The 27,801-nt window shown below is 39.4% G+C and overlaps 1 protein-coding gene across 4 annotated transcripts in view; it reads right to left on the reverse strand.

Annotated features, from left to right (window-relative positions):
* Positions 1–27,801, reverse strand: part of dennd5b (DENN/MADD domain containing 5B) — a 98,109-nt gene that overhangs the window by 47,128 nt on the left and 23,180 nt on the right. For 3 of the 4 annotated variants that reach the window (XM_073480905.1, XM_073480901.1, XM_073480903.1), the window contains exons 2-4: positions 12,941–13,000; positions 6,332–6,441; positions 1,409–2,111 (exon numbers count right to left, since the gene is read on the reverse strand). In XM_073480905.1, coding sequence (XP_073337006.1) covers positions 1,409–2,111; positions 6,332–6,441; positions 12,941–13,000 — 873 coding nt within the window. The remainder of the gene's footprint in view (positions 1–1,408; positions 2,112–6,331; positions 6,442–12,940; positions 13,001–27,801) is intronic. The other variant, XM_073480902.1, reaches the window with a different exon arrangement.

Here is a 27,801-nt window from a genome sequence, read left to right on the forward strand (position 1 = left end):
CACTTTCTGATTTTGGCTGATTTTTTTATGCTTAGTTAATCTTTTTTTTAAAAAGCAGCCGAGTTATTTCACTGATTCACCTCTTGTAATTAGTCTGCACCACAGGAACAGGTCCTCCTACATGCATGCTACAGAATACTGTAGATAAAGGCTTTTATTTTGGGGCTGTGGATTTGGTTTCCGTGCAAACCTTTTCTATTTACATGACTCATCCATTACAGAAGATAAACAAACAAGCTGCGGAGAAAGTGTTACAGAGTGCGCTGCAGGCTGGAAGAGATGAAACTGAGAAAAAGTAGGCCAGAGGAATGCAGGACGGATGGTTATCTTAATCAACAGAGTAGTTTGAAGTGTCTGCTCTGTCTGTGGAGGTAATGTACACCAATACAACCAGCAGCACACACACCCCTGTCTCACTGCAGCTGTGAATAATGGATGAAGGGAAACCTAGAGGAGGGAAAATCTGATCACATCTCAGTTAGCCTCATATATAGCTGAAGCGTTTCTACTTCAGACATTCTATGTGATCATTTGAGATCATTTTTTTGACTTTCTTTTGTCTCTGAATCACTAAGTTTCAACGGGACACTATGTAAGAGTTTTTCCTGCTGCTCAGCAGAAACATACATACAACAGTACAGCATGGTTCTACAGCCACCCACTGCTTCTAACATATCAACTGCACTAAAAAACTGTGCCAAGACAGAATTAGTTTCATCAGAAGTTTGTGCCGTAACTTTGCTCTTTAGCAGATCCCCCTGCTGAGCCAACAGAGTGGTCTGATTGAAATGGATGAGAAGGCTTGTGTTTGTAACTGAGTGTTACTGATGGTCCAAATTTAGTGTATGGATCAGCCAGCCTGCTGATCTAAACTTTTTCTTTTCCTTCCTCCTCCTTTTAGTTTCATATTAAGAGTTATTTTTTATTGTTTGCAGTATATTTATGTAAAGCACTCTGAATTGAAATGGGCTGCATAAATACAGGTTAACTTAATCACATCTTCCCTCTTTAAGCACACAGAAGCAGCACATTTTAAAAGTTAAATACAGTAAGGATTATTAACAAGTTAACATGAAATATTTTTAAATTTGTGGATTTTGTCACTTCTATTATTGTCCTTTGTCTTACTTCTATCTGAGGGATAACCATGCTTTCAGTCCCCATGATTAATGGGTGAGTTGGCTGTGAGCTACTACTTGACTTGAGTTTTTCATTTATATTTGTTTACATTTTTGGAAATTTAGCACCATTAAGAATGCCAAATTAGCTAGTAGCAGTCCCTGTCCCTGTCCAAACTGTGCAGTGTATTCATGGATATAAACACAACTGTCAGGAGAGTACAAAACTGTTTGACAGTGCTAAGAAGAAGTCTGATTGGCTATGATCCTGTCTTAATTTACTTTCTTACCCTGTGAGTACAGTAGGATTTGCATCTCCAGCAACGTGCAGGTGAACACCTGGATCAGGTTCTCCAATCCCAGCAGACTAAAGGCCTCTGCGAGGGAGAAGTCGGCCAGCGGCAGCTCCCCCAGCCCGGGCCTCTGGCAAACGATTGGTTCGTAAACACCATGGAACTTGAGTGAGCGTCCTGGAGCTGGCAGCGGCACCTCGTACAGGATGTTGTAAACGTAGCTCTCCAGTGGCAGAGGGGGGGCGGTGGCCGCAGTAACAGCCCTGTGTAGCTGCGACAAGAAGCGTCGAGAAGCGTGCATGAAGGGCATGGGCGTGATCAGACATAAAGCTTTGGACACGTAGAGGGTGTCCCGTGATGAGTCATAGCCACCCGCCTTACAAGACAACAACGAGGTGGATGAGGATGTGGGGGAGTCGGCCTCTTCTAAACTGCCGGCCAGAGAGTCCATGCTGGAGGAAGAGGAGGAGGATGAGGAAGAGGAGGAGGTAGGGGGGTTGGCGGAGGCATGCTCTGCATTGTGCATCTGGTAGAGGGTCTGCATGGCGGAGCAAATCTGTGGGCTGGTCACCTCCTCGTAGAAGGTGTGGACGAAACCGTATGTCCGAGAACCATCCTCCTTTGTGATGATGAAGGAGTGGAACTGTGGATCCCGCCGGTCTGTTTGCGTCCTGAATGATAGACCTTTTGGCATACACAGCTGCAGGGAGAGGACAGAGGACAAGAGTCAATCACCACAAAACAGACAGTCAATTCTAGTCAAACCAATATTTTTTCTAATGATACCATGTGTACAATTATTCTGATAGCATGCATTTTTATTTAAGATACCTAGGGCTGGGTGATATAACCTTAAAATAATATGGTGATATTTTTAGGCTATATCGTGGTACACAATATATATCTTGATATTTTGAAATCTCCTTAGAAAAACTTCATAAATGCTAGGACACTTGAGAATTGCGGGTAGTGTAGAAGTTCTCCATGACATTGCTGATGAAACCTATTTTCCTTAAAACAAGGTTGATATATTCTCTGTGAGAAAACGAAGTTTAACTGTTATGACTGATATTGATAGTGTGTGCTTGTACATTGACAGCCAAACTCTGAGCCAGATCCACATAAACATGTTGATACACCCAGTCAGCAGCAGCCCTAAAAAAAATCTGACTTATTAGTCTCATTATGTTTATCTGGCCGCTGAGAGTTGAACAGGAACTGGCTTGAAACAAGAGCTGCTCTGTGCCAACACACATAAACATGCATTCAAGTGGGTTAGCTATTACTGCTTGGTAAATACATACATATGAATGAGTTTCCAGTCTGCAAGCATGTATAAACTCATAAAATCATACATTTACATTAGTATGCATGTTTGTATGCTTATTTTTTGCCTTGAATAACAAACATTGATAACATTGTACCCAGTTTTCCCAATCATGCACATTTTGTCTTATGGAGAACAAATGAAACACTAACACACACATATGCACACACAGGCCTGGTGACCTGATTGGATTATGCATGGGTCAGTCCTAATCAGTTCTCAGTTCAGACAGATTATCTCTCTCTTTCACACAGTGCCTGTCTGAACATTCTTTATTCAGTTTGGTTGTCTAGAAAACATTTATCTCTTCATGTGTTTCACCTCGCAGCCCTGCTGAGCCGAGGAGGGTAATGAACCCAAACAGAGCAGTGAGAGAAATATGTTCCAAATCTCACATAAGGCACCATGAAATTGTGTTCTGTCCAATAAGTATCGACTCACTGCCTGCAGAACAAGCCGAGGAGCGTTTTAAATTGTTTAGCTACATTAGTGAGAAGCAACGTGTGTGATGTATGAACAAGATATACATCTTCATGACACAGTGGCCACAGAAAAAAAATTACCTCATTCACCTGTTCTCCTGTTTATTTAGGTCATGTGGAAAAGGACAACAGGAGCAGATGAGGTGCACATGGTTTATTGTTAACAGTGCACGAAATCTGCTGAGGCTTTTATTTAGGAGCTGTTATCAGGTTTATCTGTAGGTAGGGCTTAGCAGGAACTCTCAGAGTAAAAATGTGGCTGAACTTAATAGGGGAAAAGGGAAAGAAGATCATCCATTGGATCCTGTTTGTGGTGACTCAGCCATCAATGTACCGCAAACGGGGATTAGGGCTGTACAAATTTAATTGAAATATCATTGAAATCGAAATATGGCCAATCGCAGAAGATGTAATTTTTTGATAAAGTAACATGTGACAAACAGGATTATAATTAAGTACTGTAGTGCTGCAGAGATGTCCTGACCTACAAATCTTGTTCTCCAGATGTCTATACCAAACAAACATGGTTTCTTACAACAACAAATCATGTCATCATGATTTCTATAGTTTTTTCAGTGAAAATGAAGATTGTCATGCAAAAATGATCATTCACACTAATCTTGAATCATAACACAGTCGAAATATCTGGCAAAATAATCTCAAAATGCTTGTTTGTTGTCTTTGTTTTTTTGTTTTTTTTACCGTATCGTGCAGCCCTGGTAGGTGTCAGATAAGGTTCCTTAAGTCTTAAAAGACACAAAATAAACTCAGATCATTGAATCTTCTAATGCCTGAGCTAGTGAGAGGCACAGCTGAATAAGCATTATTCACATTGCACCCACACTTACACGAGCACACACAGACTTATACAGTTATTAAAAAGCATAAATATGCCATATTGTTCTTTAAGTAATTTACAGCCAACACAGGGCTCCAGGGTTTAAATTTTCATTGGTCACATCAATGTGCCTGAAATGTAGCGGTTTATTTTTTTTTTTTACAGTTGAGGTTAATTGTCAATGGTCCGGGTGGAAACAGAGGGGCTGCGGGTGCGGGGGATCAGTGGTGGAAAAAAGCTCATTGTATTTTATATGTCTTTGAAAACTGGATATGGCAATAGATTGTATCGCATGCAACTGGTGCCAAATATCAATATCTTTATTAAAACATTCAGGCACTCTAAAGAAATTCCCTTTACAATTTGAGTAATCACAGTCACCACTTCACAACCTCTCTGGGTATAAACTTTTGTAAACTTAATTTAAACAGGTTGAAGGATTTTAGTGAAGCACTGTTGTATCCTTCTTTTGAACATTCTAATTCCAGAACCGTTCTGCTTCCTGGAAGTTCAGCACTTTGCCAGTTCACGATGATTTTACATTGTAATGATGGCACTTGTCAAGTCCTGTGAAACTGACACTATAATGCAGTGAAATAATTTCAACTTTTTTGCATTTATATTTTTTCTTCACTTACACAAACATTGTGATGTATCATAGATGAATGTCTAGCAATGCATCAAGTATCATAATCTCTGTATTGTGAGCAGTATATCGTGAGTTACTCTGTGATTCCCACCCCTATAAAAAACTGAAGGTTGAAAACATGTTGATCTATTTATGCTGGTTGAAAACACTGGTTTAGTGTGGACTGAAGATGAAGAACAGAGTGCGTGTGTGTGTGTGCACGTGTATGTGCAAAGTGTGTGTATGTTCACGTGCATGTGTATGTGTGTGTGTGTGTTCACGTGCATGTGTATGTGTGTATGTGCATGTGTGTTGGTTGGGGGTGTTGGGATTTGAAAAAAAATCATCACAAGTGTGATTACACTCCCCCATCTTTCTCATCTCTCGCTGAACAGCAGGAGAAGGAGGAGGAGCAGAGATAGGGACATTCTAAAGAGGAGGAGTTGATGAGGCCGTGGAGGCCATAAGACATAGAAAGAGTAAGAGAAATGACGCTGCTTCAAGAATGTTGTTCAGCTGTCATCTTTGACAGCTCCCAGTTACCCGGGTGTCGGGTTTCAGATGCAGCGCTGCAGCATAATGGCCCATTTCCATGCTGACGTAAGGCGAGAACCGCGGCTGAATTATTCAGCAGTGCTGACGCAAGGGCAGGTGGAAAAATAAGCTGTGACCTTCCATCACGAGAGAGAGACACTCGAAGCACAACACACACACACACACACAGGGAGAATTCACTCTTGTTGTTCCTTTCAACATCACTAGAGTGACAGTCTAGCACATTCAGCTGAGCCTCATCAAACAATCAAACTTTGACAAATAAATCCAAGGACTTTTCATTAATTCTCATATGTGAAATACTTTTGTGAAGTAGAATGACTGAAAATGTGTATGCTTATGCCTTTATGTATGGAAAGGTTTTATTAGAGGTCTTCTAATAATTTATTTCAACTTCATCCCTCCTCACAGTTTTCTCCTCTGGATGTGAGATGGTGATAGATAAGGTTGACTAATTCTGTTGTTATAATGTAAGTAGGAATTCCCTTCAATGTCACTGATTTAATTTTAACACCTTATAGGCTATTTTTTTCTTAATTCCATTTTTTCTGTCTCTTAAATGTTTCAAATTTTACTGAATGTTTTTGAGGTTGCATAATCCTCGACACGCTGCACACTTACTCCATGTTATCACTGAGCATGTGACACACAACTCCTATCTGTATCGTTTTACGGCAAAACATGTCTGTGTTTGGGTCACAAGTCGATAAGGTCTGCACCACAAGTTGCTGAAAATCATCTCAACTGCCTAAATTATTTTCTACTGTCATTTATAGGCTCCAAACACTGTTTGTATGAGGATAAGTTCATTAGTTTATTCCATGCAAAGTTCTCTGGGAAACAAGATGCAGAGGGATTTATTAGCGCTCCGTTACCCAGGATCCCTTGAGAAGGCACTGTGTGTCTTAATCCAGGGTTTCAATGCTCAAATGTGCAGTTTCTTTTTTTTTTTAAAGGAAGTGTCTCTTCCCCAAAATGCTAGTTTAAAAGCATCCACAGTGTCCTCTGTTTCCTCTCAATGATCCCACTAGTCTCTACCTGCACTGAATTCATTCGGGTTACTCATCTACTACTGGTACGGTCCACCTACCATGTTGACAGCATCCTGGTCAAATGGGTTCCATTCCACATTCTCAGGGTAACGTGCCAGAACTTTTGACTTGAACGTCCTCTTCAGGGGGCTCTGCTCAAAGTTTTCACCTGGACAGATGGGATGACAATGCAATAAAGCAGCAGTATACACAGCAGCTCAGCATCATGACTGCTTCCTGTCAAGTCAAACATCCTATACAAACAAAAACTATTTATTAAAATAACATGAAGAAGATCCATTTGGCAAACTTTCCCTTATTAACAGGTTCACACATGTCAAGTGTAGTTATGTGTCTGTATGTTGTGCAGTGACAGAAAATCTACAAAAGAAACCCCAGTAGTTTGTATGTGGACAGAAACAGCAGCAGTGAGAGGATGACCTCATGTACAGTGTGTGACACCCTGGATGAAGCTTTTCACCAACAGCCACTGTGACTGCATGCATGACATTCCTCTTTGTCAGCAGCTGGACAGTTCTACATTTCCCCCATCCCCTATATCAAAACACATCTCACTAAATACACACACACACACACACACACACACACACACACTAATAAGTCACTTAGAGCTGCAGCGATTTCTCAATGAATTGATTAGTCGATCAAAAGAAAATTAGTTGTTAACTATTTTGATAATAGATAAATGGTTTCAGTCATTTTTTAAGCAATATGGCAAACATTTACTAGTTCCAGTTTCTTAAATGTCAGAATTTGCTTTGTCAGTTTTGATAGTTAATGAAGAGTCTTTGGGTTTTGAATTGTTGGTTGGAAAAAAGAAGTGTACGATCACATGCTGACAATTGCAATGCTAACAAGCTGATGTGTACACTGTGTTCATGTCATATGGCATGGATGGAAGAGATGCAAACGTTTCCCATGTTGAGAACTCGAGAGTGTTAACGTTACTGAGACGTATGATTGCAGAGTTGTCGTGTGACAATTAAGGGAAAGGAAACAATACTGACAATTTTCATTTTGACCCAATGACAGCTCCAAATGAAAAGTCAAGGAATCCCCAAGGTGAGTATAATTCATTTAAAGAAGTCTTATTATGCTTTTTGTGTTTTTGCTTTTCCTGTATGATTTTTGTGCATGTAAAAGTTCTGCAAAGTGAAACGCCCAAAGTCCACACCAAAGGGAGTTACTCTCTCCCACAGAAAACACTGCTCCTGCATTGCCTCAAACACCTGGTTTGAAATCGAGCCTTTACTTCCGTAACTTATGTGCGTCACTATGTAACAGGTGTTACATAAATATATATTTTTATATATGTGTATCATAAAATATATATGGCTGTACCGCAGCCATGGTTACCAGCTGTAGCAGTGTTATTTTCAATCACACTACCTTGCTCGGCATGACTCAACCTACTCTGCCTTTGATTGGCTACATCCTGCCCGTTAAACAAGTCCAGTTGCCAATGATATAGCACTTAGAATATACAAACATGGGTTTATAATTAAAAGTAACTGTTAGCCCGCTGATAATTTAGCTATAAATATGGGTGTGTTCATACATTCAGTAAATTCACAGTTCCAGTTTCAGAGCACTCAGAGCACCCTCTGTATGGAGTAGGGTTGGGAACTGGACTCGGTACTTTTAAGGGTACCAACCAAATTACGTTGGTACTACCCAGTACAGATTTACATTTATTCAATTGGTGCCAAATTTCAGTACCTGAGTGCGCATCTTCACAGTAACGTTATAGAAAGAGAGACAGAGTGAGACGTCTCCCCAAAACTCAGTCACTGACTGCGTCTGAAATTCCTTTAACATGATGTTTGGTTTACTAAAACAGTATGTTTTTTAGCTCATCCAAAACCTCGGTATGAAACCAACAGTATGTGAACTGTATACTGTATACGGGGAAATATTACATCATGCTTGTTTGATTACCAAAACAATTTTGTGTAACAAGCACTCAGCCTGCTAGCTCAATACTAACACATAATGGGAATGCCCATAGACGTGCTAATTAGGGTTAGCATTGCTACCGCATTAAACGTATATTTACAAACAAAACACTTTAATTCACATACTTAACATCAAATGATGTGTGCTCATATTTACAGGCATAAACAGTATTTAATATGTTCTTGAACAAACTTATAACTGCTGCTTTTGTTTCAACACTAAGCTACTACAGCAAGCTCAAGGCGTCAAAACACAAACTCAAAATTCCCAATTGCTTTAAAATACAGTCACCACTCATGGAGATGTTTTGTGCCATTGGAGGGCAGCACATATAAATCTTGGTGTTTTCTATTCTATTTATTCTCATAGCACTAGGTTGATCAGCAGGGAACAGCTAAATGTAGCAGTTTACTTCATAAAGTATTTTATTTTACAGATTTATATGCAATACAGCAAGACAGCTAGAAAGACTGACTGACATGTGATGTGCATTGTTATTAGAAATATGACTAATGACATATTGTCTCTAGAGGTGAATGATTTAACTGGTTAGAACTGAAATTTCTGGGGGAAAAAAAAGGTACTGTTGGGTACTGGTACCGATTTTCAGGTACTAGTATCAGAACTGGTATCTGTTCAAACCTGAATGATACCCAACCCTCGTATGGAGCATATTTAATTAATAATCAAAATTAATAGTACAAATAGAAATTGAAAGTAAAATGAATACAATTAAAAAGATTATCATTTTAGATTATTTAGTACACACCTATCAGGTCAAAAAACAAACTTAAATGTAAAATGATAATCTGAAGTAAAAAAGGAATATTCTGTGTGTGTGTGTGTGTGTGTGTGTGTGTGTGTGTGTGTGTGTGTGTGTGTGCGTGCATGCGTACGTTGTCACAACAGCATTGCAGAGATAAACTGTCTAATACCCAACAGTTGCTCAGGACACAGCCATGTTTATATGATCTACTATCCCACTTCATTTGTTTCTTCCAGTACAGCTGACTCAATCACAGGACTCTTACTTTTCTCCAATGCATTCTGAGTATGCTCCACTGAACGACAGTCACACTGTTGCTCTTATTGATTAAGAAATATAAGTTTATTGTGCCACTAGGCTTGTTCTGAATCCTTCACTGCGTCAGCTAAATGCTTTCGATGTAAAATGAAAACTCTCAAGAGAAACTGTCTCGAAAATTCAATTGTGCTTCCATCAGCAGTGTGGTGACAGGAGGAATTCATACAAGGGAACCCAGGGAGAAGCACAAATGATAAGGTAAATGTAGGTGTATATGGTATCATGGTAGTAGGAACATTACTAGATCTGGATAAAAAGGCAGAGCAATAATATGTGAAGATTACAGTTTCATTATTTTACATTATTTTCTTTTCTTTAACATTAGATTTGTTGGAATCTTTTTGGTTGTGTTAGTACGTCAGTTAATCATTGCTTTGTTTAATTTTACAAGTCTGTAAAGTTCAGGAAAGAAATATTAGAGAAAATGGAAATTTGCAGCCAAATTCGACCATAGGTTAATAAGCATTGATTACTATTTTGTTTGTTTGTTTGTTTGTTTGTGCATTGGAAACCGATATTCTCAATTAATGTTGAATTGTCGTAATGCTTTTTAAGTAATTTCGCATTTTTTCTTGTTCTTTGCTCTGACTTGAGAATCTCTAGGTTATGCTAACAGATCATTTGAAAGATACTTCTTTGCAGTCCAGGAAACTCACACACCAATTGAAAAAGAAAAATTGAAAAACTGAAAAGGTCCTTAAATCACTAATTCATTTCCTTTCATCAGTGTGTGGAACTGGATGAGGTGTCTTCAAAGAAAACTGTATGGCTGTATGACTGGATACCACAAGAGGGTATCAAATGTAATTGTGATTTTTGTCAAATGCCTCTTCAGCAGATAATGAAACAAAAATATGTGTTTTACAACTTCTCAAGTCCCCAATTAAATAACGTGGGAAAACTAAAGGTGTATCGAGGGGCTTGGGTTACAAGGGCTTCAATTAAGATAAACAAAAGCTAAACAAACAAAAGAAAATCCACTGCAATAAATCCAGAGGGATTTTAAAATAAAAAAGATAGCCAGTGCCACTCAATGGGACTGCTACAATTTGCTTAAATTGATCTTTTAAAGAGTAACACAAATAACGCAATTCATTTGTCCATGTTGGGAATTCTTTTCACTGGTCCCCTTTGACAGTCAACTAGGCACTAGTATTCAGTTTGGTGAAGCCATCCAGAATCAGTTCAATGCAATAACTATTTATCCCGAGTGAAGCACCTAAAAAAGATCATAAAGAGACATAATGCACAGGGGGGCTAACACAAGGTAAATAGTACTGACTCGGAAGACTCAAACTTGTTGGCTGGTGAAATGCTGATGCTTCTCTGTTGCTGGGGTCAAATCTGCAGCTCTGTAATGACTCTCTTTGAGCTGCAAAATCTCACCACTCATTCACACACCATTTCATATCCTTCAGTGACCAGATCACCAACAGTCCTGCTACAAGGTTGAGACAAACCTGCACTGATTAGATTAAGTAATTAGGCTCTGTAAGTGAGAGTGCTGTTGTATTGACTATAGACAGTTTGGGCCTTTTTATGATTAAAGCGAGGTGAAGAGGTTACTGGAGAGGAGCGCAGGATAAAGGAGGAGGAGCACACTAATTGTTTTGAACGTTTAATGATTGATCATTCCAGCATGGGCCCCACCAGCAGATCAATAAGTGTTTCATGTTAGAATATAGCAAACACAAATATGAATGAGAAAAAATAAACAAACAAACAAAAAACATCTCTGCCCACATGAACAGCTTCTCTCTCACTGGGTCTGGGGGCTGTTCAGGATGGGTGACGGGGTGTTCATCTTCAACAGCTAGCTACCTCCCAAGGGCCTGGGGGAGGCCAAAAAAGGGAAACCCCTGCCTCACCTGGCATTAATGTGAGTAAGTAGGACTGAAACAAATTTTAAGTGCCTGCCTTTCCTTTGATTCATTATTTTGTTTGTTTCTTTCTTTCTTTCTTTCTTTCGTTTGTGTTTTGTTTTTTCTCTCTTTCTTTTGTTTGCGTTTTGTTTTTTCTTTCTTTCTTTTGTTTGTGTTTGTTTTTTCTTGTTTTTTTTTAGTTTTTGTGTTTGTTGGTTTCTCCCTTGTTTGTTTTTCTCTCTCTTTCTGTGTAAAATATTTTAGAACACCGTTTTGGTCTGGTGTTGATTCATTTATCACAATTCATTTAGATCTCTTGTCTGCATTCGCACATCCTTCTGCCTTCTGTTTGTTTGTTTTTATCTGTCTGTCTCTGTATGTCTCTCTCGTGTCCTCTCGCTCACTTTGTGCTTTGTGTCTTCTCTGTCGGCACAAAGAACATGACTGAAGCCACCCCAAGGCCCTTAATCATGACAAACAGAAGGTGACAGGCAAAGGATGAAGAAAAGAGGAAAAAAAAGAGAAGAGAAGAGAAGAGAAGAGAAGAGGCTTTCTTATTCTAAGCCCTACATCCTCTACGTCTAATAACTCCAGTCTGCAAGCGAGAGTGTGACAAAGAAAGGAAATGAGAGAGAGAAAGGTTAAGTGGATGAAATGGATTTAAGGATGTAATCTAGGTGGATGTTGTGGAACAGAAAGATACACAGCGATCTAGTGACCATATAAGTGATGTCAGCCTTACACAAACACAGCCTGAAGTAATATCTTTATGGAGAAAAGATCAGTTACAGTATATTTGGCACCATCTTCCTCATTCCAGATGGTTAATAACAGAATTTCTATGCTGCCATTTACGACTATAAATATATCAAGTATATATTAGTATATAAAGTGTGAAAATACTTGATCATACTCAATCTTATGACATATTTTCAGCTGCTTGCTGTCAATTAATATGCTATTAACTGATGGCTCTGTCATGCTGACTTTGTCTATAACTCAAGGCAGTCAGCATAGGATTGGGTTCTGATAACTGGTTCCACTTTGGATCCATTTTCATTTCTATTTTTTTTGATATCATCTTTGCTAAGCCCATAAGTAATTAACCTATTAGGTGTTTTATTTCCTCTTGGTGTTTTTTATTACCATAGAGCAATGAAGAACAAAATTAAGCTACATCCTTCTGTACTAAGGTTAAATGTGGTGTTCCACATAGAGTAGTACTTGGACCTCTTTTTTCTGTGTGTGAGGTGATTATTTGAAAATGCTATTTATTTTCACCACGTTGGAACTGTAAATCTATAATGGGGCATGGCTCATACTAGATTATGTAGCTTATACATAGGGTTGCAGTGGTATACCAATTTCAAGGTGGTACGAAACTGACAGTTATCATACCATGCTCATTTCCTACAATACTGCATTCTACTGTATTTGTGTTATTAAAAAATATAAATATTTCAAATTTAAGTTTCATGTCTGTCAGGATAATATTTTGTGAAATTGTAATAAAGTACTTGTTCATTCCTTTCAGGGTAATTGTAACTGAAAATACTACTCATAATTGTATAAAATGTACAGTGAAACCAGGATATTTGATGGTTATCACGACAATCTCATATCATTACAACCCTACTTACATGGTATAAGGAAGCAGGTGACTGACAAAAAGCAGGCATGCACACACACAGTGTGGGGTGTAGTGCTCTATCATGAAGAAGGGGGAACAGTTGATGGTGTTTTACCTGTGGCTGCAGTATCAGGATCCTTGCCTTGGCGGTCTGCTTCTAGCCATTGGTACAAAGCTACAGACGAGTCGCGTGCAGAAAAACATGAAGCAAAAAACAAAGAAAAAAGGGGCCAATGTCAAAACAAATGCACACAGACAAGCAAATTAATCAATGAATAAGAATGAGTCAAGCATGAACGACACATACACATCAACATCAACATCACAACAGAGCATGGCATTTAAGACATAACACACGAGCATCTAGTATCAGCATTCTGAAACGGCACTTTTTACTTTTCAAGGTTATTTTTATTAGATACTGAACCATCTACAACCATTGATATTATGGAGATTATCAAACGGCCTTATAATATGGGGGCAAAAGCCACAAAATGTAGGCACATGCAGTATGTTAGACAAATATTTTGGGTCATCGACTACAAAGTATCAGGCACATAAGACTTTCTAATGAATATTTGGTCTTTAAGGGAGTAAAAGGTGCCATTACAGAGACTCAATTAAATGGTTTAGATGCATGTCAGTGTCGGCCTTGAGTGATGGAGCTGTGAGTGAAGTAGTAGCTTGTGTTTAAATGTTAGTGAGCAGCAAACTTGAGTCAACCCAAGCAACAACATTTGCACAGTGACACACACTGTAAGGAGAAGAAAAGGACTTACAACATATTAAGATCTCAGTCAAACTCCAAAATAGAGACCACAAAAATGACAACTCTATCTTGGCTAAACCTCTTTAATCCCACTGGCTCACAGTCATTATAAACACATGCTTTCTGGTCAGACTTTTTTCAGATCCACAGAACTATATTTTAGATTCAACTGGACACTTTTAGTCCTTAGCATGGGTCGACACTGAAACCTACATTCCCTATTATGTAACTCAAAAGCATCTTTATGTTACATCCCAGTTTGTAATACAGTCTTTCTGTCAAGCTTAGATAACCCAGATGACACCTTTATGCCATCACCAGTATTACTGTTGTCTCAGGTTTGACAAAGCTCCTGCAGAGCCACAGAAAACATTATACAACTGTTCTGACACGATGAGTAGCATTCCCTGGGATGATTATACTGATATCGGTATGTAAAATACATTCACCATTTCAACACTAAACATATTTAGTGTAAACTGTTTTTTTCATTGTCGACTGTAAATGTCTAGATTACACTAAACAAAAAACAAGCAAATCTACGTGTTGATGGGGATACTCTGTGAGCATACAGACAGTAGGCTAATCCTTGTGAGAGAATCTCTGCTCTGGTGATTGGAAGATTAGAAGCCTTAATCGGTTCACTCTTAAACACAAAACTCTGGAGGAAAAGCTAGGAGCTTTACAGTCCCTAATCCTGGCAGTGTTGGCCATAATGTACATGAATATAACTGCCATATTTCTAATGTTGTAAAAAATAAAATGTAATATGGTACAATAATGTGCACCCTTACAGTACAGAAACATGGATAGTATCAGCATGCACGCACACACAGCAGGGGCTTGGATTTCAAGGTCATTATGGTGTCCAGGTGTGTGTGTTGCGCTCACTTACACACACACGCACAAATACAACACAGGGACAGGACTCCATACTGCTGATCTTTATGACAGACACACACCTCTCTGTCAGGATTATATAACTCTAGAACATTTATTAAGTCTGCTATCTCTGCAGTTTCCTCCTCACCGTGTATCTCTTACATCATTCCACTCTTCCTGACGGTTTCAACAATCAGCTCACTATTTCTACAGCTACTGCTGTTTGTTTCTCTGCCTTAAATTGCAACAAGTAGCACAGTACTATTTTCCTTAAAGGTCATTTTGATTATATAGATTTACATTTTTTTTATTAGCATCAGTGAAAAAAATTGAAGAGTATATTTCATTTAAGGAATAACAAAGAACGGCACTGAAGGTTTTTATTGACGGAAAAGATCTGTTCACCCTCCTCCTTGCTTTGTCCACAAGGATATTTAGTTTAGAGTCATTGAGGAGGAAAGAAACCAGAAAATATTCATTTTTAAGAAACTGGAATGAGAGAATTTCGACTTATTTTACTTAAAGGGACTTTGTGAAAAAATAAACATGCATTTTAAGTTTTTTAATGCTAATGGGTGATGAAGCGTTCAAAACCAAAAAGAATGAGCCCACCCACGTATCTCTCCATTGCCTTGAACAGGCTGTGTGCTGCATAATGTACTGCAATTCAGGCCCGAATTTCCCGCGCAGTCCTGCAGACGTGGCGTCCGATGACGCTGAATGCGCGTCCTTGGATACGGGAAGAAGACAAGCGCGGTGGACCCAAACTAGTGTTTGGGTAGTAATGGATTCTGCTACGGTCAGCAAACGGCCCACCACCACACAAAGTCCACTAAAAAATCATACTAAGAAGAAAACAAAGGTTTTATCAGCGGCATGTCATGAGTCAAAACGAAATTACGACTAAAGCCGGCTGGCACCTGAATAAACATCGGATACGCGTTCGACTCATGGAGGCAGCTTCAACTTGAATTGGGACTGAAAACAGATGCTGACATGGCTCATTTCCTAGTAACCAGGTAAGAAAACATTACAGGTCATGTTTAGAGCTTGATTTGAAAATCATATGAGATCACCGAGGACTCGGAGTGACCTAACGTGCAAAGTAGCGTTAGCTGCAAACATGTAACTTAGTCCACCGCTGTAACACTGAATAGTTACAGACTGCGCATTTTCCACGGTCCTTTAGTCTGAAACCGAATAGTTAGAAATATGTCCCTTTATATATGGGACCGAAAGCCCAACCTGTTATCCGGGAGGTAACGTTAGCAGCTGGCTGTAGCCAGAGGCTAACGGTTTGTTTGTGTCTGTGTAGTAACATTAGCCGCTTACACACAGCAATCCCGTATCAGAGACGATATTTCTCTCCCCCAATATGCCGTCTTTGCTTTCGCCTGTACCTTTCAGACTGCATCAACCGTAACGGTAAATCGCCGCGCTTGTGTGACCCTACACGCAGCGAGCCGGCTTCCCGGCTGCTTCATGTGTGTAGGGGATAAGACATCAGCTGCACTGCTGTGAAGAGTTCATGCATGCTCCCGCGCCGGCTTGGCTGATGGCTGCAGTTACCCTAACGGCCGCAACGGCCGTCGTGTCACTATTGAGTCTTATTTCTTGATACTGCCACAAGTTCCTTTAAACTGAGATTATCAAAATACCTGGCAATGAATTAAATAATTGATATTGAATCGATTTATTAAGGGATAGTTGGAGCTCTTAATTATTAGCTTATTATTCTGCATTTCAGATGGCATTGAAGTGCAATTACAAGGAGGAACCCCTGTAATTAGATGCATGGACACTGCAAGCTTTGTGATTTTTTTAGTCAACTGTGAGCAAAATCTTATAAACCTAATAATAATGCCCATGTCTGCTTACTGTTTGTCATCTACAACTGATTTTCTTTCAATGTATTTTATTCTAACTGAATCTTGAATGTCAGAGTGGGTAAGTTTCCCAAACTGGACCTGTCCCAGTAACATATGATGGAACCACTTCAACAAAAATTTCCACTGGTCCACTGGTATGGTGCTTATTCCCTTAATAACAAAGTAAGTATTCCAACGAATGTATAGCTCATCCTTCCCTGAGCTGTAGAAAGGTAAATAATGGACCTTTTCATGTGGAAATATTCCATCAGTTTCATCATTCTACACAAGAGAGGTTGCTTTTTCTCTTGTGTGCACCACAGTGTCTGCTCCAGTGGCTGGGCTTGAACTAAAAGTCACTTGGTTGAAATGGTGGCAAAGTCAAAAGTGAGGGAAACAATCAGCTGCTGTGTCTGTGTGAAAGGAAAACCACACACACAGAGCTGGTGCCATTACCAGTTTCTTACATCACTGCATTTCTGTCTGCCCGACTCTGTTCACTCTCATCTACCCTGTCTCATTCTCATATTTAAGATAAAATCACGCAGACACACACTGTAAAAAGATGCAAAACTACATTTTGAACATTCTCTGGATCATGTAATCGTCCTCCTTCAAATGAGGTCTTGAACAAACACTCACATCCATTTATCCTTGCATGATTGCACAGCAGGACTAATGAAGCAGTTTTGCATGATTTTAATGATTAGTATTGGCATGGGATCAATGAGTTGCAGTATTAAGCCCATTAGGTACAGGTCTGCATATACTGCTGCTCCTTAAAGTGATGGATTTATTGTTGATACTGCTTAAAAGCTACTAACATCTAAATGGCACTAATGTTGCTCTGATTCTCTTCCGGCTCATTCCTGGTGAGCTTTTTTACTGTAAGCAAAGAGACGAAGTCTAGTTTCAATAATGAAGTATCATAAATCCCATGTGTAGAGCCAAAATAATGAAAGTATCCTTCTAGTATATACTACTTCACGTAGGGTTGCACTGGGTGACATGTTCCTGTATTACCAGGAACACACACTGTAGTTTATTTGGACTCAATTGAATATACACCCCTAAATACTCACACTAGATCACTAAATGTGGATTAATTTGTCACAGAAAATAGTCCCAAATGCACTTTTTCCACCGTTTTGCGTATCGTTTATTATTAATTATAATTGACCAACTGTTTTAGGAAATCACTGAGGCTTTTTTGAATGTATTTAACTATCATATGTGTTGATTTTCAAGATTTAGTATTGAGTAGGAAACAGTAGGCTTAGATAAATACACCTGATTCTTAAAATCTTTTTGCATTATTTATCCATGCATTATTTCTCAGGGAATAATGCATGGATAAATAATGCAAAAATGTCCATATCTGCACCAAAAATTAATGGGGTCTATTCTGCGCCGAGATCCATCCTCCATCCAAGTTTTGTGGAAATCAGTGCAGTAGTTTTTGTGTAATTTGGCTGACAAACCAACCAACAAACCAACCTCCTTGATAGAGGTAACAATCAAATATTGATGCAAAGTGAAAACATCAATCCATATCATCATCTTTGAGATTTATTTTGAAATTAACCAAATTGAATTCATTTCACTCCCCTGAAGAAGTATGAGCATCAGTGAAGACAGTGGACTTAAAGTAGTCTATGTCGATTGCAACACTTCTCCTTACACACTGTCTGTTTTGGAGTTATTTCCCAAAGTTGGCTTGGACTCTATTCTCACTCTAACACCCAGATTTCACCAGGCCTGTCTTGGCTGTGTTACGGTCGCTATACGGCCGCCGGAGTGGATCATGGCCATTCAAGACAATGCTCTTGTTTTGACCAGCTGCGCCACGACAAATTTCAGCAGTGTCCCAAAAGTGGTTCTCCACTCTGCTCTGCGGAGATCAGCGTTGAGTCTATTTTTGACGGAAGTGGACCGCAGCCACGTCAACCTGTACTGAGCAGATCAAGCCAGACAGAAAATCAGACAGCGGCATCAGCTCAATTTTCAAAATAAAACACTCTGAGACACACTGAGATCTACAGCACAACAAAGTTGGAAATGTTAACAATAAACACATTTAAGGGCCTGTGTCCACATAGCGTTTTTTACTGTGCCAGCGTCTGTTTTCAGTTGTTCACAATGAGGAGCGAGTGTCTGCGGCAGCAGGCAGCCACCTGGAGAAAAGGCGCAGTGCTCCACCTTTTTTGTGCGGCCGCTCCAAGTTAAAAATCTCTCAACTTTTCAGGAAGGTACTGGTGATGTCACCGTTCCTTTTTTTTTTTGTCCTGGCTTAGGTGATAATATTCACTGTACTTTTGTCCCCTATGGATCATATCATGCACCCACATCCCCCTTGCTCTGTTGTCGTGATGTCAAATAAAAAACAAACAGACGAGACACTGCTGATCATACAGTGGCAGTTGTCAAGATAATGTTGTCAGAGAGACAAGACCCACGTGCAGTTTTTTTTCTCTCACCCCTGAGGGCACAGCCAACGCTTTCCTGCCCGGAAAAAAAAACACTATGTGGACACAGGCCCTAAAACAGACAAATAACAAAATAAATCAACTACGTAGCCTATTCAACCACAGTAGAGGCACACAAAATCAAGTGATGAAATAAACACAATCTGAGCAAGTCAACATCAGGCAGGCATGAAGCTTCCTTCTGAAACGTTCCCAGTGGGATATGATGTCGTGTGGAGGACAGAACAAAACAGGGTTGCACAAGCCAGGAGACTTGCCCAGTGGAATCAAGGGGTAAAGACGCCATGACTTAAAGCTGAGACAAACTATATATCACCATGTAAAAAGCCTGGCATGTGCTACTTTATGGCACACAGGGCAGTATGCTGAGACAGGAGAAAATAAGTACAAAGATGTACCAAAATTATGAGAGAAACAGTAAAGATTTTACTTTCTCCATCAGAGCAGGATCATCCTTCAGTAGCTCACTGTATAGCAAACAAAACCAATTGAGTTAGTGAGTCAGTATTAATCCCAGACCTCTCCACCCTCTGGGACTCAATATTGATGCATGGGATTGACTGTTTTCATATTAACAATAATATACTCATTACCACACTCAACTCCCACTATCCTTTCACTCCCTTGGTATCCAATTTAATCTGAGGTCTTTTTTCATTATGATGGAGTCTGATCCAGCATGTTGTCTGTACCATCATCCAATTAGCTTTAGCTCTGTTGTTGTGAGTGGGAGGGGGAAAAGAAGCAAGAGAACCAGATTCTTTGGTGAGTAGCCAACTGAATTCACAGAGAGTTGTCCTGAATTTAACACGGACACACACACTCTTGGTGTGTGCCGTTGCTTGCTAGCATTAGCTTACAGCTAGTGTACGGTAAAGCAAACTGGTTTTGGGGGCAGATAAACACTGCATTAGTATTGCAAATAAATAAAAAAAATTCTGCCATCAAACTTGCTTCCCTGTTGATGTATACACCATGAAACAACCACCAAGCTGTGTCATCTGTGAAATGTTCTAAGAATTATAAAATTAACCCTTAAAGGGGCTTTGTGGAATTTCTGTGGTGCGCTGGAAGCCAGAGAGGTATTGAGACTAGGCACTTGAGAATGTGCATAAAGTCACATCCTTTGGACTGTCATGGAAAATCTGACCCTCTACTTGTTAATGCAGTACTCAGACAGGTGACTAGTTAGTGCATAGTGCTGGGGAAGAATTTGAAATCCTTTAGAGGCAAGCACTGCAGAATAAATCCTGCAGTCGAGCTGAAGGCAAGCTAGTTTTCTGCCTCTTTGTTTCTACATATAGGTGGATTAATATGCCTCAAAACCACAAGCATGCACCCCAGTATAAGGGATAACAGTGTTGTGAATCCTTGGTGATAATGTGTGATTTTTAGAGTTGAGTCATTTTGCAGTATTGTGTGGAAGTAGAGATGTTTAGCTGTACACTGCCATGCTAGGTTAGCGGACCGGTTGCTAATGAGCAAGTTAACATACGCAGCACAACAGAAGTGCTATGAGACGTGCAAAATAGGTTTGTTGTTTGTTAACCAGTCAGAAGACACATAACAGGCTAATACAGATATGTTTAGGTTCTGTGTAACTGTTGTCCTGTATATTTATGTAGATAAGTGACTTAAGAAGATATGTAAACACAGTGATTTGTTAGCCTGAGTAATATTGGAAGGTAATTTTGGATGTTACTCACTGTAAGATTATACATTTTCATCTTAGGTGCAATTTGATAAAAGAGTTAAGTTGTGGAAAATGTAAGTAGAAGTAACCACTTAAGACCAAATTGTTTTTGTGTTTTTCTGCTAGTCAATTTGCAATTCAAGTGCATACTGGAAGATACTGTATCTTACCTGATGCCACACTGCCACACTGATTTTGATAAGTATTTCCTTTTGTTGAGAAAGCAGAAAAAATCCTGCTTTCGAGCTAACACAAGCTAAAGTTTTCTGCGTCTTTGTTTCTACATATAGCTGTCGGGTTTATGAACACACCCTCCCTGACAACCATAATAGACACACACAAACAGACACACAAACCCCATCACCATGTTAAAATGACGATTCTTCAGAAGTAAAAGCCGTAATGAGGAGAGTGAGCATGAAGGGGGAAATTGAGGGGGAAATGCCACACACACACGTGCAAGGACACATGCACGCACGCATGCACGCACACACACACACACAGGCACGCACGCACGCACACACACACACACAGACACACACACACACACAGAAGAAAGACTGAGGAACTATGTATATGTCGGCTGCAGACACAGATGTATAATGTATGTGGAGCCTGTTGCCCTGCTAGAGCAGGTGATCAGATGCTCAGCTCTAGGAGAGAGTGTAAGAATCACTGTGTTTGTGGACTCTTAAGTCAGGCAGCAATCAGGTAGAATCAAATGTTGGTGAAAAGGAGAGAAATCTGCAGATACAAACTGATCCATTTACCATTCATGTACGACCCAGACATATTTTACACATTTGTGTCTTACCACGAGTTACCAGAGCAAATAGAACAAGCCTTTATACAATAAACATGACTCTCATAATCAACCAGAATCTCAGTTATCACAGCCCAGAAACTGAAGCAGCAGATTTCTTTCTGTAGTATGGATCAAGCCCTAAAAACAATGGATCCTACATTGTGTTTGGTTGGCCCGTAATCCATCATCATAGACACTAGTACACAGTTAATATTAGGCACGCAATGCCAATGGAAAGTTGGGTGAAGTTTCATGGTCCAAAAAACATATCTGAGGCTTCAAAGCAAAACAGTGTTGTAGCATTCTCCTAAACAACTGAAGTAAATAGGGACTAAAATGTAACCAAAAAAAAATAAATAAATAAAAACAAAATTGATCTATACAGCTTGTCTAGTATAATCGAAGTCTCTGGAAGCCCCAAGATCCCAAATTTCACAAAGGTGTTATTTATACCTTTTTTCTTCATTCAAGCTACTAAACTAAGAGTGGTTGGTGCACAACCCGTCTAAATTGGTTACGCAAGAAGTCATTTGATAAGTATTTCCAAATGATATTTGGAATACTTATCTCAACTGTTGAGGGTTTCTATAATAGCGTTAAAAATCTATTTGGGATCTTGGGGCTTCTGGAGACTTAGATTACACCGGACCAGCTGTGCGGAACCATTTTATGTTTGTGTTTTTTAAGTTGTTTTTGTAAGTTTTAAAACAAGTCCCCATGGACTTCAGTTGTTTAGGAGAATGCTGCAACGCTGTTTTGCATTGAAGCTCCAGAAATGTTTTGTGGATTACAAAACTTCACTCAACTTTCCATAAGCATAAGGGTGAGTACATAATGACTGAATTTTCATTTCTGGCTGAACAGTTCTTTTAAGGTGAAACATCGGAAGGAAGTGTTGAGTTTCATTGACAGCGGCTTAAAAATGCAAAGTATAAGGCACTGAATAATATAAGCAGAGCTTCGGAGCTGCTACTACCGTTAACAGCAGTTAGGAAAATTTAATTGTTCGTCATGGCCATAGTCTCACTATAAGCCAGCAGGAGTTGATCAACTGCTGAAATGCCAACACCTGGCACTGGCTGGGTGGGAGCTAGATGTGTGAATCTTCACTGGCCTCACAATTTGATTCAAATACGATTCAGCTGTCAACAATTTGAATGCAAAATGATTCTTGATGCATCTCGATGCATCTCATTGTATGGCATCCACAATGATCTATATGACTGCACATCATTTAAATTCCCCTTTTATTCAGATAGTCCTTCCAATAATCAGATTATCATCTACAATAATATTGTTTTCACATGGCAGTTTTAAGATAAGGCATTTATTGAATCTGCTGCACACACCTCTCTCAGAGTTAGAAGGCAAAGATGACAGCACCTACTCTTGGCTGATTAGCTGGGCTTGCTATAACAGTGATTATTTATTAGCTGCTCGTACAGCTCATGCTTCACAGCAAGTTCATAAAATTTTTCAGAACTTTTTTTTAATTACTCGCAAATGATCTCTGCCTCCCTCTGACATACCTCCTACGTAAGTAATGTTAGCCTAATGTCGGCCCGCAATCCAAAGCATGGGAGCAACGTCGCGACGTAACTTCATTGTCCAGCAGAGGCCAGACAATAAAGTGTGTGTGTGTGTGTGTGTGCGTGTGTGTGTGCGTGTTACAATATTCCAGTGTTCCAGCACTCTGCTAAGATGGATCTATCGGCCCTATTCAGTGCTGTATTGGCTGGCCACAGGAGGCTACAGTGGTGATATCATCGTCCTGTCATGCTGTCACACACTGCTTTGTTCTTTTGTTCACTTTAGGGTGGCAAGAAGAGAGGGGGAGCGAAGAAGAGGGAGAAGAAACAAAACTAATTTTCATTCAGTACCATGCTCTGGTTGCTCCCCTGGGTCATTCTATCATGGGATGCTTTTGTGACTCACAGTCACCTGCAGCTGGTTTATATCTACACCTTGTTATGAGCGCTGTGATAAGTAACTGATGAAAGCTGCACAGATAACCCTCAGTACACTGAATGAAAGCAATGATGGGCATGATGAGGCATTTACTTATGCAGGATGATAAAACATTGACACATCCGTCCACTGAGGGATTTGGAAAGGAAAATGTGTCCTCACAAGTTTGTTTGTTAAGCTGCAGTTGCCAGAGAGGCCTTAGCCCAGCATTCTTTACTCATGACACAACCGTGTCAGCAGGCTGCCAGCACGCAGGCTGCGACACCAACTAAAAAACAACAATCCTCATTTAAGCTGCTGCACCCTGATTTACCCCATAAATAAAAATAAAACTTATAGAGTACACATCCATGTCACTTACATATGCCGTTGTCTTGCCTGTCCAACATTTCAATAAAACATGATGCTTACTGAGTGACATTTTCCAACCCCAAAATGCCATATTTTAAACTTGTTGCACTATTCCATCAAATTGAACTATTCCATTCATCTTGTGCATCATTTCATACACATGTCCTTAGTCTGTTAAGTCTGAGTTAACAACAATTTACTTAAGCACTTTACTTTTAGCTGCCAGATAAACATGAGGTAATGTGATGTATATACTGATCATAGATTGTGCAGCATCACACAGGGTTGGATTTCATTGAGCGAAGGGTGCTTGTATCAGACAGGATCACTTTTTATCACTTCTGTAAAGTGAATATAGGAGTTTGGTGCATTAAGATAAACAGTTGGTCTTTCTAATTCTCAGTCACCATTAAGCCATTAAAGAAAAGAAGACACAACAAGATAGAGGACTGTAAATGATGGGAAACAATGTAGAAAACATTATCGAAATATGGCATTTTTTTCCATTTATTAACTTGATTTGCCTCCATTTGTCGTATCAATGGAAGTTTGATTGACATGTAAGTCACATGCTTTGTGTGTCATAATTTATTGGCTAAGTCTGTTTCTATTTAACTTTTTTATTTTTTTTTATTTGTCCAAATATTTCTACAATTCCACAGAGGTTATGCTCCATACAAACCAGACTTCTGGGAGTCAAGGAAGATACGTTTTTTTATTCTGAATAATAAGTATGTCAGGCAGGATGTTGCCATCTGTGTCTGTGTATGTGTCATCACATGGCAGCTGTTCTCACAACAGCTATAGGGCTATAACAAGGTGGTGACGATGGTGTGCCTGATGGGAGTGAGTCACTTTTTGCTGAGAGAAGAGATGTATACAAGTTCATTCTTAAGGTAGTCAGATGTGTCTATCAGGCTCAGGCCTCATCTGGCTTCACTGCATCCATGATGACTTCTGAAAATTCATTGAGGTTCATCCAGATGTTCACGGAGGAACAAACCAGACTACTCAAACTAACTGTTTGCCCTAGTCTCCAGCCTTTCAATGACAATAGTGTAAATTCTCAAATACTGGTCGGGGACATCATTTACCCCAAATTTAAAACAAGTGTATTGGTCTTTTTCTTCAATGTTTTCCTGTTTTATTAGTAGATTTTATCATACTTTTAAAAGCTTCTCTGTTTTCTGATCAGTTCCCATGTTCTTTAGGGTATATTTAGATGAAATCTGGTGGTGCGACAAAATGCTGCAGGCTTGTGCAACGGTGTGGGAGTGTCACTCCATGGTCCATGTGTGTGACCTGTTGGGAACCCCCTGATGATCAGTTTGCCGAAAGGCTGATTAAAACTAAGAGTAAACAACCAGGATGTGAGGCAGATCATTAATGTGTGTTTTAAACTGGGGCACAAAACCAAACCGAGTGATCACAAGTGAAACATAAAGCTTCACAGAGAAATGTCCATTGTGCTCCCTCTGTAGCTTTTAACCATACTGAATAACATGCCCAGCTACTTACCTGTTCTGCCTCTGATCTGTGGTTATGTCTCTGCCATAGTAGGTTAAGCATGCTGGTCCTACAGTGATTGTCAGCATCCACAGATGTGTTTTAACTGGTGCACAATGCCAAAGTGTATACAAATGACACACTACATTAATGTCTACTGTGGTTGCAGTCATTCATGCAGCAAGTCTGATTGCCAGTGTATGTGATTGGCCACTGCAACTACTTGGCCCAGTGGCCAAAAAACTCAGGCTTTTTTCCAAAAGTTGAGTCGGCTTCAACTGTGTTTTTTTTCTGGCGCCCCCTGTGGCCAGCACCACCGCAGCCAAATGGACTGCTCTCATTAAAATGAACAGGAAAACCTTGTTTTCGCTGCACCGCCTGATCCACTGTGGATCCAGACTTAAAGGAAAATGGAGTCAACTAACTAATTTATTCCATTCTGTTCTCCTTATATCAATACTTCCTGAACAGTTATTTCACTTTAAAATAACTCAAGGATATAACCTCTACTTTCCTGTGTTTTAAATGTAAAACTTGTATATAAGACATGTTAAGTTTTATTACCGGTAACACTAATAGTTTCACTGACAGCAGCTAAATGCTGATCCAAAAACTGTTAATTTGAAGCTTTTGGAATAGATCAGTAAATGAGAGCAGAAGTTCTGTCTGAAAGAGAACCCAGAGGCAGCAAATTGGCGAGTATTTATTTGTGAATAAATGTTGCATGTTGGATTATAGCTGAAATAGTACATTAAAAGCATTATTTCCGTTTTTTAAAGTATTTCTTTCTTCTTGTATTTTGTTGTGGTCACTTTGAGAGTAACAGGGACTAGCAATAGGAAGTTGTCATGTGACCAGTAATCAGGCAGTAAGTCAGCATGGCACGGAAAGCTGACACTCTATCGTAGTGCATTTGCATACATGTTAACCCTTTGGTAGCATCGTGGGTAGGTATTGATTATTTTTACGCTTATGTAAGATTACAGTTAATTTTAAGTGCTGTATCGTAGGCATCTGGACTTGTTTTAGTTTCTTGAAGACGTTTCACCTCTCGTCCAAGAGGCTTCTTCAGAAACTGAATGACCTGGATGACTGAGAACCTTCATCAACATATTACAGTTAATTATTTTGAGAGCAGTGTTACACCTTGTGAAGTTTGACGGTAGAAATCTACTACTTGAGTTACTACTATTGAAATTCATAGAAAGATGAATATGAATGAACCTATATGTTAGAATACAAGGTCATGTATTGCATTTAATCTAATTAAAATGTATTGTATAAATACACACCATCTAACAGTAAAATAAGGAGATTTCATTCATTTCTGAGTCAATATATTTACATTGTGTATAGCTGTACATGTTAAAAGTAACCATAATGTTAACATGCCTTTGGTATGCTTTGGTTTCAAAATTTCAATGCAATGTCAATAAACCTGTGGACGAGGCAACAGAGTCTTTACAGTCTTTGATGTTAGGAAGCAGTTTATCTGGGAGTCAAGTTACATACAGCACATATACTGACAACAGCAAAGTAACTATACAAGATGTCTTATTAACAGAGAGAGACAGACGGGGGAAAAACATGATTTCTGTTGGCAGAAATAATGAAAGCAGCATCAACTAGGCCCCTGTGTTGTCTGAATGAACAGAAAAGACGAAGGCAGAGTGTGACAGGGATCACACAATAAGATGTAGCAATCCACCGCAAGGGATGACTAACAGAGACACAAAGACAGATCTGAGATGCAGCGAGCCTTGCAGTGATGCTGAGAAACAAGGAGAGGTGTGACAGTGAGGTGTGAGTGACAAACACGAAGCAACAAGCCTGAAAGAGATGAAATCAATGTGTGGACTACAAACAAGACTGCCAGAACAAGAGACGGTGGGAGGAAGAGAAAGGGAAGGAGAGTGGACAGCTGTGGAGAGGGCCGAGCCAACACAGGACAGAAACAATGCTGTTCTTTTAAAGCTGATATGACAACACAGTAACTGAATCTACACAACACAACTGAAGGGTGCTCACAGTTAGCTACAGTTGTGTTATTGTGCGTCAGTTATTATGGAACTGTGTAACCTGCGCTCTTTCTGCCGAGCAACTAAAGTATCAGCCATAATCGTTTACCCAGTGACTTCCGCAGGAAACTCGTGGATAGGAAATGTTAGCTTTCATTTATGCTACCTTGTAATGAATTCTGTCTGTAATACTTGGTTGCTTTCCTCTTTTGATTTAAAGCTAAGTTTCTTAAGAGTAAGAGCACTCCAACTGAGTGGACATAACCCCTTCTTTAGATTTTAAATGTCCAACGTGTACAGGACAAGTAGAATTTTAGTAAAAGAAGCTTAATTATAGTAGAACCTAGAGCCCAACCAATACTCGATTTTTGCGGCGGATGCTTACGGTATACTAATAAAAAAAAAAATATTGGGACATAAATACACACACGTGTATATATATATATATATATATATGTATATGTGTGTATACATATATATAAATATAAATATATATAAATAAATATAAATATGAATATAAATGGTGGTAGGTAAATCACCGTGTCCAGCCTTTTTTGGTGGGCCAAAATTTTTTGATTAGCTGAGTTTTAATTTAAAATAGCAAAAACCCGGGTGTGGGAGAAGTTTGGT

This window comes from Pagrus major, chromosome 14, assembly GCF_040436345.1.
Source record: "Pagrus major chromosome 14, Pma_NU_1.0".
NCBI lineage: Eukaryota > Metazoa > Chordata > Actinopteri > Spariformes > Sparidae > Pagrus > Pagrus major.